This window comes from Macaca fascicularis, chromosome 1 (genome assembly GCF_037993035.2).
Source record: "Macaca fascicularis isolate 582-1 chromosome 1, T2T-MFA8v1.1".
Lineage (NCBI taxonomy): Eukaryota > Metazoa > Chordata > Mammalia > Primates > Cercopithecidae > Macaca > Macaca fascicularis.
This window is the reverse complement of record NC_088375.1, coordinates 187,522,440-187,535,253: the sequence shown is the minus strand read 5'-3', so window position 1 is coordinate 187,535,253 and position 12,814 is coordinate 187,522,440. Positions and strand designations below refer to the sequence as shown.

The following is a 12,814-nucleotide window of genomic DNA, read 5'->3' as shown; positions in this document are numbered from 1 at the left end:
TACTGCCCACCCCATGCCACCTCACCAGTTCACCATTTTTTTTTAGAAATGGAGTCTCACTCTGTTATTTAAGCCGGAGTACAATGGCACTTATCATAGATCACTGCAACCTCAAACTTCTGGCCTCAAACCCTCCTGAGTAGATGGAACTACTATAGGCACATACCACCACACCCAGCTAAGTTAAAATATTTTTTTATAGAGACAGGGTCTCACTATTTTGCCTAGCCTGGTCTCAAATTCCAAATTAATCTCTTTAAACTGTTTCATGTGCTATTATCCTGGGATGTTTTATACCTACATTTTTCTTTTACCTTCAAAATTTATCCTACACCTGATCCCTTCCACGAATTCCACAAGTCCAAGGCACCTTCATCTCACTTTGTCTTTAGTCTATTAACCAGTTAGTATCCTCGCTTCCACTCTTAACATCCTTCGGTTCTCCAAGAAACAATTAGAATGGCCTTCGAAAATGAAAATCAGATCATAACACTCCATTATCTAAAATCCTCCACTGGCTTTAATGAGCATGGAAAAAATTCAAAATTCTTTTCTATATCCTACAAAGCCCCACATAATTTGGCTTCTACCTGTATCTCAGACTTCATTTCCTGTACTCTCCCTCTCAATCACTATGTCCAGCCACACTGGCTTTCATGCTTATTTCTGTAACTTTTAAGCTCACACTTGCCATTACACTTGCTGTTTCGTCCACCTGGAATATTCATCCCCAGATATTATCATGACTGGCCCCTTCTCATCATTCAGGTCACTACTCAAATGTCACCCCCTCAGAGATGGTTTCTTTCAGCACTCTACTTAATATAGCACCTTGTACCCAGGCTACCATCCCAGTTACACTGCACTTGATCGTTCCAGTTTACTTTGTCAGAGCAGTTGTCACTATATGAAATTATGTTATTTGCAGCTCATGTGGTTAAATTCCATAAAGTGAGGAGCTTTGCCCAACCTAGTATTTGATATTTAGTGTCTAGTTTTGTGGTAGCACATACCAGAAACTCAAATAATATTTGCTGAGTTTGTTTCCAAATTTGCTGAGGATATAAACCACTTTAGGCCGAGTGCGGTGGCTCACACCAGTAATCCCAACAATTTGAAAGGCTAAGGCAGGTGGATTACCTGAGGTCAGGAGTTCAAGACCACCCTGGCTAACGTGGCGAAACCCTGTCTCTACTAAAAATACAGAAATTAGCCAGGTGTAGTGGCCTGCGTCTGTAGTCCCAGCTACTTGGGAGGCTGAGGTTGCAGTGAGCTGAGATTGCGCCACTGTATTCTAGCCTGGGAGACAGACAGAGTATTTAAAAAAACAAAAAATTACTTTAGAATCCGTTTTTTGTTTTGTTTTGAGACTTAGTATTGCTCTGTCACCCAGGCTGGAGTGCAGTGGTGCAATCTCGGTTCACTGCAACCTCCACCTCCTGGGTTCCAGCGATTCTCCTGCCTCAGCCTGCCAAGTACTTGGGACTACATGCGTGCACCACCATGCCCAGTTAATGTTTGTGTTTTTAGTAGAGATGGGGTTTCCCATGTTGGCCAGGCTGGTCTCAAACTCCTGACCTCAGGTGATCCGCCTGCCTCAGCTTCCCAAAGTGCTGGGATTACAAGCATGAGTCATTGAGCCTGGTCTAGAATACTTATTTAATGGAAAATTTCATAATGAAAAATTTCAAACACGAGAGAATTATTTTACAAATCACCACATACAATCAACTTCAAAAATTACCAACAAATAGTCTATCTTATTTCATTTATACTCCTAGCCATTTCGTTCTCTCACAGAATTAATTTGAAGTAAATCTCAGATAACATTTCATATACAAATATTCAGGTTCTATCTCTCAAAAATAGACTCTTTTATATATAATTGCAATATGGAGAATCTTTAGAAATTTCCCCATCTCACAGTGGCTCATGCCTGTAATCCCAGCACTTTGGAAGGCTGAGGCAGGTGGATCACCTGAGGTCAGGAGTTCGAGATCAGCCTGGCCAATATGGGAAGCCCCATCTCTACCAAAAATACAAAAACTAGCTGGGTGTGGTGGCATACGCCTGTAATCCCAGCTGTTTGGGAGGCTGAGGCTCAAGAATGGCTTGAACCTGGGAGGCAGAGGTTGCAGTGAGCCAAGACGGTGCCATTGCACTCCAGCTTGGGTGACTCTGTCTCAAAAAATAAATAAAATAAAATAGGCCGGGCACAGTGGCTCATGCCTGTAATCCCAGCACTTTAGGAGGCCAAGGTTAGTGGATCACCTGAGGTCAGGAGTTCACGACCAGCCTGGCCAACATGGGAAACTCCATCTCTACTAAAAATACAAACAAAATTAGCCCAGTGTGGTGGCAGGCACCTGTAATCCCAGCTACTCAGGAGGTTGAGGCAGGAAAATCACGTGAACCCAGGAGGCGGGGATTGCAGTGAGCCAAGATCGCACCATTGCACTCCAGCCTGAGCAACAAGAGCGAAACTCCATCTCAAAAATAAATACATAAATAAAATAAAATAAAGAAAAGAAATTTCTTGGCTGGGTGTGGTGGCTCACGCCTGTAATCCCAGCACTTTGGGAGGCTGAGGTGGGCAGATCACCAGGTCAGGAGATCGAGACCATACTGGCTAACACAGTGAAACCCCGTATCTACTAAAAATACAAAAACAAAATTAGCTGGGCTTGGTGGCGGGCACCTGTAGTCCCAGCTACTTGGGAGGCTGAGGCAGGAGAATGGTGTGAACCCGGGAGGCGGAGCTTGCAGTGAGCCAAGATCGCGCCACTGCACTCCAGCCTGGGTGACAGAGAGAGCCTCCATCAAAAAAAAAAAAAATTTCTCCATCTCTATCTGGAACCTAATATTATCAGAAACTCTAGGGTGAGGCCTGAGCTTGTGTTTTTTTTTTTTTTTTTTGAGACGGAGTCTCGCTCTGTCACCCAGGCTGGAGTCCAATTTTGTGTATTTTTGAAGTTTTCTTCCGATTTCTGATTGATCCAGACTGTTAATATAGCCAATGACTGACATCTGGAAATGGTTCTAGAAGGCTCACAGTTGACAGTTACATAGAAATCATATCAAGTAAAGACATAAATGAAAACATCAGTTAGAAAATAAATCATTTCTGAGTTAGAAGACTTCAAAGAAATTAGAATTAAAAACAAAAAAAAAACCTGAACAGAACGGCAGCTGTAATGAATAATAATGCATTGTATATTTCAAAATTGCTAATAGTAGATTTTAAATGTTTTTACCACAGAAACAGTTAAGTATGTGAAGTGACAGATTTGTTGGTCTGATTTAATCATTCCACACTGTAAACATGCATCTAAACATTGTGCCCCACAAATATATACAATTATTATTTGTCTATTAAAATTTTTTTTTCAAAGTAGGATGAAAGACTAAATCAAAGAGACCTTACTTGGATACAGAAAGTGGCTGGTTAAATTCTTCTTCCACAGCAATGTTGCTCTCTTCAAAACTGGGAATATCAACTGCTTTTAATGAAGATGCACTACCTGGAAGACTTGTGACTTCATTATTAATATCAACAGAAAAATTCATGTCCTCACTGGAAATTTTGGTATCATCTTGCTTCAGTTGAGAGTCAGGCTCTTGATCCTCACCAGCTGCATTCCAAAACAAGCTAGCACCTGGAGGTTAAATAATTTAAGATACTGAAACAAACATTCAACTTTAAAAATAATACTCTGCCAAACCTTTGTTAAGAATAGCCATATTGGCCAGGTGCAATGGCTCATGCCTGCAATTTCAACACTTTGAGAGGCAGAGGCGGGAGGATCACTTGAGCTCAGGAGTTCCAGACCAGCCTGGGCAACATGGAGAAATCCTGTCTCTACAAAAAAAAAAATAACAAAAAAATTAGCCAGGTGTGGTGGTGTGCCTATAGTCCCATCTACTTGGAGGCAGAGGTGGAAGATCACTTGAGCCTAGGAGGTCGATGCTGCAATGAGCTGTGATTGTGCTACTGCATTCCAGCCTGGGCAACACAGTGAGACTTTGCTTCAAAAAAAAAAATGTATATATATATACACACACACACATACACACACAATTACTTAGAACTAAGTTTTTAGATTATATTTCTTCAGAAATGCCAGGAAGAGGTAGGTGGAAGACAGAAAGACAAAAAACTGGGGGATGGGTGGGATGGAAGGGCACATTCTGGGTTCTGCTTTTTCAAGGAGGGTGGCTCTGAAATGATTTGTTTTACATATTAAGGTTCTGAATATGATCTGTGGGGTGGGGTGTGTATGTTGAAAACTGCTGCTCTGAATAATATGAGATAATATATAAAATACAAATCCCTAGGTTCTCTGATTTTGATACTTAAATGCAATATTTAAGAGACTATATTGGTGATGCATCAGACATGTTTAATATCTATAATATCAGGCAGGTATTTAAAAAAAAATCAAATATTTCCCAATCTTTTTTTTTCTTTTGAGACAGAGTGTCATTTTGTTGCACAGGCTGGAGTACAGTGACACAATCATGGCTCACTGCAGCCTCAACGTCCCTGGGCTCAGGTGATCCTCCCACCTCAGCTTCCTGAGTAGCTGGGACTACAGGTGTGCACCACCATATGTGGCTAATTTTTGTATTTTTTTTAAAGATGGGGCTTCATCATGTTGACCAGGCTGGTCTCAAACTCCTGGCATCAAGCAGTCCACCTGCCTTGACCTCCCAAAGTGCAGACATTATAGGCGTGAGCCACTTTGCCCAGCCTATTTCTCAATCTTTATGAACCACTTACACCTATCTTCAGAGCTACTTGCACGTAATATTGTTTACTTACTCTCTTTCTTTAAATTAACTCGTTTTTTTTACTGAGCCTCATTATTTCTGTAAAATCACAGATTTGATATGCTTATTGTATTTATACCTATAAGTACTGGAAAAGATGTATTTACAAAATATAAATATTAATGTGTACAACACCCTAAATCATCTTTTGTACCACGAGCCATAGGCATTCTATAATTTGAGGAATATTGCTAATACATAAGGGTTTAAATACATGGTTAAAACCAAAAAGTAGCCTGGGCGCAGTGGCTCACGCCTATAATCCCAGCACTTTGGGAGGCTGAGGCGGGCGGATCACGAGGTCAGGAAGTGGAGACCAGCCTGGCCAACATAGTGAAACCCCATCCCTACTAAAAATACAAAAATTAGCTGGGTGTGGTGGCACGCAACTGTAGTCCCAGCTACTCAGGAGAATCACTTGAACCCAGGAGGCGGAGGCTGCAGTGAGCCAAGACTATGCTATTGCACTCCAGCCTGTGTGACGGAGTGAGACTCCGTCTCAAAAAAAAAAAAAAAAAAAAAAAAAAGTAAATCCTAGTCAAAATGGTTTCTACGCTGAGGATATACTTGGGTGATTTTATGAAAATAAATTAATACAACCAAGACTGGCTGGACACAGTGGCTCACGCCTGTAATCCCAACACTTTGGGAGGCTGAGACAGGAGGACTGCTTGAACCTAGGATGTGGAGGTTGCAGTGAGCTGAGAGTGCACCACACTGCACTCTCACTTGGAGAACAGAGGGAGACTCTGTCTCAAAAAAGAAAAAGAATTCGGTCCAGTCTAGAAAAGTAGCAAAACCAAACAATATATCATGTTTGCATGTTTGCAGGTGTAGTTTTATTTCACAAAAACTAAAATTACACAAAAACTTAAGTCATACGCTCATCACCTTGGTTTTGGTCTTATTGCACTGTGCACCAATTTGAACATAAAATTCAAAAACCGGATATGAAAAGCATTTTTTAAAATTTCCTTACAAATTAAAAAAAACTGAAATCACCTGTGCTCACAGCAATGCTTACACTTTTTCTCATGTGCAAGCCAGGGGAAGACTGTGCTTCCAGGGAAACCAACTCCATTTGTCTTCCAGCTTGCACTGTGTCTTCAACTGTGGTTGTTTTAGGGGAACAGGGCGTCAGAGACTGTGCTTCCAACAAACGCTGAATCTGTATCAATTAAAAACATACTTTAAACTGACAGGGAAGTAATCAACAAAACTGGCTGCAGTTTAATAATGAATTACAAAGCGCCCTAGTTATAAGAAACTGACTGACTTTCAAGTCTATTTTCTCATATTTCAACTAGACCATACCATGAAACCTATTCAATATAGAAAGCCATTATCACTAGTAATTAAGAAGCACTTTAAGTATACTTTTTTTTTTTTTTGAGACAGGGTCTTGCTCTGTCACCCAGCCATGCTGCAATCATGACTTACTGCAGCCTTAACCTCCCGGGCTCAATCGATCCTCCCACCTCAGCCTCCTGGGTAGCTGGGACTACAGGCATGCACCACCATGCCTGGCTAATTTTCGCATGTTTTGTAGAGACGGAGTTTTGCCATGTTGCCCAGGCTGGTTTCGAACACCTGGCCTCAAGCAATCCGTCCACCTCAGCCTTTTAAGTATACATTTAAAAGCAAAACATAAAGGTGTTTAGCTTAGTATTCATAAGTTGATACTCATGTAAAAAAGTGTGAATCGTTAATATTTCAAACTAACATTCTATTCCTATTTCACTTATAAATCAAAAGTTAGATTGGAGGTATACTCTGATTCCATATACCAAATACTGAACATATCACACAAGATTATTATAAAGGTAAATCAGAATTGCCCAGGTTTGGCCATGTTGAAATTGGATATATTAATAACAATGGCTAACAGTTACTGAGTGCCTGTTGTTTGCAAGACCCTATTACTACAGGCATTTATGTATGATTTTTTACAACAATCCTCTGAAGAGTATACTACAATTAAACCTTTCTTTACAAGTAAGAAAATCTGAGGCAAGGAAAAAGTTAAGTTACTTGTACAGGTCATGTAACAAGTAGCAAATCTGAAAGCTGAGGTTCAAACACCAAAAGCCTCCCCTCTTCCTTTTTAAATTGAGATATAATTCACATACTATGAAATTAGCTGCTTTAAAGTGTACAATTCAGTGGTTTTTGGTATACTCACAGTGTGCAACAATCACCACTATCTGATTCCAGAACACTTTCATCAAACCCCCAAAACTCTGTACCCATTAGCAGCCACTCCCTATTGCCCTTCTTCCCAGCCCCTGATGGTCTAACATGATTTCTATCTCTGAATTTGCCTGTTCTGGATATTTTATATAAACAGTACCATACTGTGGCCTTGTATCTGGCTTCTTTCACCACTTGGCATAATGTTTTGAAGGTTCAACCATGTTGTAGCATTTACTAACACTTTATTGCTTCTGATTGCTGAATAACATTCCCTCATATGGATATGTCACATTGTGCTTTTCCACTCATCAGTTGACAGACATTTAGGTTGTTTTCATTTTGGGCTATTAGGAATAACGCTACTATGGACATTTGTATACAGCTTTTTGTGAGGACATATTTTTTTCACTTCTGTTGGTTATGTAACTAGGAGTGGAAGAGCCTCCCTTTGTAAACACTATGATTTTCTGCTTCTCTACAAATGGCACTACTGTGCTCAATATAATTAATTTTAGTGGATTAACCTTATTAATATAGGAAAATCAGTATCATCAATCAATTATTAAGGTCAGTAGAAATATAAACTGCGCTAATAGTATAAAATGGCATGTGTATTTATAGTGGTTTGGAGTACGGGCTTTGGTATCATATGGTTATAAGTTTAAATCCTACCCTGCTACCTTTTGGAAAAGTTAACCACTATGAGCTTCAATATCACCTAAAACTAAGGTTGTTAAAAGAGATAAATGAAACAGTTATAATTTGTTGTGTACTTACTATAGCTAGATCCCATACTAAGCACTTTACATACATACATACACACACACTCATTTAACCCTTAAATCTGCAGATAATACTGATAATTTTTCCTATTTCATAGATGAGAAAAGTGAGGTGTAGAGAAATCACATAGGAAATGCACAATAAAAGACATTACACACACTCAGGTCCTAAAATTGATCACCCAGTGTTTTTAAAATTAATCACTAGAATTCTGTAGTACATTTTAACATTTGAAATAGCTAATATTCTTTCTTTCTCAAACCTTTTCTTTTTTGTTTTTTTGAGATGGAGTCTCACCCTGTCGCCCAGGCTGGAGTGCAGTGGCACATCTCGGCTCACTGTAAGCTCCGCCTCCCAGGTTCACGCCATTCTCCTGCCTCAGCCTCCCAAGTAGCTGGGACTACAGGCACCAGCCATCACGCCCGGCTAATTTTTTCTATTTTTTTAGTAAAGACCGGGTTTCACCATGTTAGCCAGGATGGTCTCGATCTCCTGACCTGGTGATCCGCCCACCTTGGCCTCCCAAAGTGCTGGATTACAGGCGTGAGCCACCACGCCTGGCCTCTTTCTCAGAACTTTTAAGGATCATCTGGCAGGACTTCAGTGTTATTTTTCAAAGTTTCTCTCCTCAAGCTGCATCTTCTCCATTAGAAAAAAAAAAAAAAAGCCACTGAAGTTGGAATATTAAAATATAAAGCTGTGGGTGATTAAATCAAATGGTAACTAGTAGTGGTGGGGCAGGCACATCAGTGGAGCAGAATATAGTTCAGAAATAGATGCAAACATATGATACTTTCATCATACAATAAAAAATGCATCTCTCGCTGGGTGCGGTGGCTCATGCCTGTAATCTCAGCACTTTGGGAGGCCAAGGCAGGTGGACTACCTGAGGTCAGGAGTTCAAGACCAGTCTAGCCAACATGGTGAAACCCTGTCTCTACTAAAAACACAAAAATTAGCTGAGCGTGGGGGCGCACGGCTGCAATCCCAGCTACTCAGGTGGTAAAGGCAAGAGAAGCACTTGCACCCAGGAGGCGGAGGTTGCAGTGAACCGAGATCACACCAGTGCCCTCCAGCCTGGGCGACAGAGCAAGACCCTGTCTCAACAACAACAACAAAAAGCATCTCTAAATCATTCATAAAAAGATATGTATTTACTAAATAAATATATGAGGCCAGTCATCTGATTAAAAAAAAAAAACAACTTACTAAATAAAAAAGAAGCAACAAATATAATCCTGGAGGGAGAGGGAGAATTTCTTAAAAAGATTTTTTTGCCAGGTGTGGTGGCTCACGCCTGTAATCCCAGCACTTTGGGAGGCTGAAGCGGGCGGATCACGAGGTCAGGAGATTGAGACCATCCTGGCCAACACGGTGAAACCCCGTCTCTACTAAAAATACAAAAAATTAGCCAGGCGAGGTGGCGGGCGCCTGTGGTCCCAGCTACTGGGAAGGCTGAGGCAGGAGAATGGAGTGAACCCGGGAGGTGGAGCTTGCAGTTAGCTGAGATTGCACCATTGCACTCCAGCCTGGGCAACACAGCGAGACTCCATCTCAAAAATAAATAAATAAATAAAATATATATATTTTTTGAGACAGGATCTCACTCTGTTGCCTAGGCCAGAGTACAGTGGCACGGTCTTGGCTCACTGCAGCCTCAGCTTCCTGGGCTCAAGCAATCCTCCTGCTTCAGTCTCCCAAGGAGCTGGGATTACAGGTGCACAACACCATGGTCAGTTATTTTTTTATTTTTAATTTTTTGTAGAGATGGAGTCTCACTATGTTGCCCTGGCTGGTCTCATATTCCTGGGCTCAAGTGATCCAACCACCTTGGCCTTCCAAAGTTCTGGGATTACAGGCATGAGCCACTGTGCCCAGCCAAGAATAAATTTTTTATAATCTTGAAAGGAAGAAGGCTTTTCTAAACATAAAACCCAGAAAGAGAATGACTGATACTTTTTTTTTTTTTGAGACAGAGTCTCGCTCTGTCGCCCAGGCTGGAGTGTAGTGGTGCAATCTCGGCTCACTGCAACTTCCGCCTCCCAGGTTCAAGCGATTCTCCTGCCTCAGCCTCCTGAGTAGTGGGATTATAGGCACTCGCTACTACGCCCAGGTAAATTTTGCATTTTTAGTAGAGACAGGGTTTCACCATTTTGACCAGGCTGCTCTCAAACTCCTGACCTCAGGTGATCCAACCGCCTCAGCCTCCCAAAGTGCTGAGACTACAGGTGTGAGCCACAGCACCTGGCCTACATTATTTAACTGTATCTAAACTGCAATATTCTATACAAAACAAATGGTTAAAATGCAAAACACTTAAGACTAAGAAATATCACATACATATACATATATATGATAAAGGACCAATTTCCTTCATATACAATGAACTCTTATAAATAATAAAATAATCAATTACATATTCTTTTTTTCTTTTTTTTGAGACGGAGTCTCGCTCTGTCGCCCAGGCTGGAGTGCAGTGGCCGGATCTCAACTCGCTGCAAGCTCCGCCTCCCGGGTTTACGCCATTCTCCTGCCTCAGCCTCCCGAGTAGCTGGCACTACAGGCGCCCGCCACCTCGCCCGGTTAGTTTTTTGTGTTTATTTAGTAGAGACGGGGTTTTACCGCGTTAGCCAGGATGATCTCGATCTCCTGACCTCGTGATCCGCCCGTCTCGGCCTGCCAAAGTGCTAGGATTACAGGCTTGAGCCACCGTGCCCGGCCACATATGTTAATATAATGTAAATTAAAACAACTTCTAGGCCAGGTATGGTGGCTCACACCTGTAATCATAGCACTCTGGGAGGCCAAGGCAGGTGGATCACCTGAGGTCAGGAGTTCGAGACCAGCTTGGACAACATGGTGAAACCCCTGTCTCTATTAAAAATACAAAAATTAACCAAGTGTGGTGGTGGATGCCCATAATCCCAGCTACTGGGGAGGCTGAGGCAGGAGAATCACTTGAATCCCGGGGGGCAGGTGGTGGTTGCAGTGAGTGCAGACTGCGCCATATCACTCCAGCCTGGGTGAAAGAGTGAAACTCTACCTCAAAAACAAAAAAACAAAAAAAAAACCACCTTCTAAGACTGGTAATAATTTAAGTTTGCCTAATGTTGGAGATGTGGATGTGGAAAAATGGTTTGGGTATATTAGATTGGTATAATCTGGCATCATTCATCTCATCTAGAAAAATAAATAAATAAATAGATATAGCCTTTCCAGCAGCCATTTTCACTCATTCAGGTAACAAACTATGTATTAAGCAACAATTACACATCAAGTACTATTCAAGGTGCTAAGAAAACAGTGATGAATGTGAGCTCCTTCCCTGGAGCTGACTTTCTATCACAAATAGAAAGGAAAAACGTGATTAAGGACCTGAATGATGAGAAGGAAATAGCCATTAGAAGGGCCCCAGGAGGATTATTTCAGGCAAAGGGAACCAAAAGCTGAAGAACCTAAAGTATAAACATGTTCTGGCATTTTTAAAGAATAAAAAGTTAAAGAAAAAAGCACTAGTGCATAGCTAAAGGGTAGTGAACACAGAAGACAGTGATAAGAGATGAGTTTGCAGAGAAAGACAAGCCAAGTCACAAAGGGCTTTAAGGGCCAAAGTAAAGCATCTGGATTTTATTCAAATTGCAACGGAAATCCACTGGAGGATTTTAAGCAAGAGTGCTACAATCTTACCTGGGCTTTAAAGATGGTGTGGGAAAAACAAACAAAGATAGTGTGGTGTTTCCAAGTATAGAGAACATGAGGGGATAGTACTGGATGGAAGTGGTATGTAAGGGTGTCATCAGACAGTGGTTTGAATTAGGTTAGTAGTGGGAAAGATAGTAAAGAGTAGTTAAGTTCAGGATATATCCACAAAGTAGAGCTGGGTTTGTGACTCCTGAGAATTTTCCCTGAGTGACGAGATGAGAGGTGATACCATTAACTAAGATAATAATAATGTAATAATAGTAATAGTTAACATATATTGAGTACTAACTATATGTCAGCAATACTTTACACCTTTATCTGGTTACTCATTCAAATCCTTAGAACTCCATACAACTTTGCCATATATGTTAAACAACTGAAAAAAATAAATTAAAAAAAAAAAAGAACTCGATACAACTTATGTATATCCCTATTTTGTATGTGAGAAAACTGAAGTCAATGAGGTAAGGTAACTTGTCCAAGATCATATAACTTACACTACCCACAAACTAGATTAGAATCCAAGGAGTCTGGTACCACAGCCCACTCTCTTAACCCTTATACCAAAATGAGATTTGCAATACTAGAACAGGAACAAATTTGGGTATCTTTGAACATTTAAAATGTTTATGCCCTTTGGCTTCACAGTTTTACTTCTAGATACTTGCACATAGGTAGTAAGATGCAAATATAGGAATGTTCAGTGCTGAACTGTTTGCAATAGCAGAAGCTTTAAATGGCTGAAATAATAGGAGAACAATTAGAAAATGTATTATATATCATTATAATAGAAACCCATGCAGGGTAAGGGAGTTTGATATATACTTATACAGAAAATGTATAAGATACTTTTAAAAAAGCAGTACCTAAAAAAAATGTAAGTTCATATATATATATATAAGGAAAATACTATGTGTATTTACACACAGAAGCATTTTCCATATATTTCATATTTTCTAAATATAATGATTCAGATAGTCTACACCAGGGCCTGTGATCTGTAATATTACATTTTAAGTATACAAATTCCAAGTAACTAAGATTTCTAAATAGCATAATGGGTCCTTTTAGCCTCTGATTAGCCTTTTTTTGGACACGACAGGAAATAAGTGACCAATAATTATTTTCAACGTAAAAATATTTAGGTATATTCAAATTTTTGCTAAGTGTTTATAATGTTAAAATCCAATTTATATTTTACATTATCTGGGAGTGGTGACTCACACCTATAATCCCAGCACTCTGGGAGGTCAAAGCAGAAAGATCGCTTGAGCCAAGGAGTTCAAGACCAGTCTGGGTAATATAG

The 12,814-nt window shown here is 40.4% G+C and overlaps 1 protein-coding gene across 10 annotated transcripts in view; it reads right to left on the bottom strand.

Moving 5' to 3' along the window:
• STIL (STIL centriolar assembly protein) overlaps positions 1 to 12,814 on the bottom strand; it is an 80,241-nt gene that overhangs the window by 16,337 nt on the left and 51,090 nt on the right. For all 10 annotated transcript variants that reach the window (XM_045371391.3, XM_045371397.3, XM_045371402.3 and 7 more), the window contains 2 exons: positions 5,833 to 5,998; positions 3,425 to 3,656 (listed from right to left, as the gene is read on the bottom strand). In XM_045371391.3, coding sequence (XP_045227326.2) covers positions 3,425 to 3,656; positions 5,833 to 5,998 — 398 coding nt within the window. The remainder of the gene's footprint in view (positions 1 to 3,424; positions 3,657 to 5,832; positions 5,999 to 12,814) is intronic.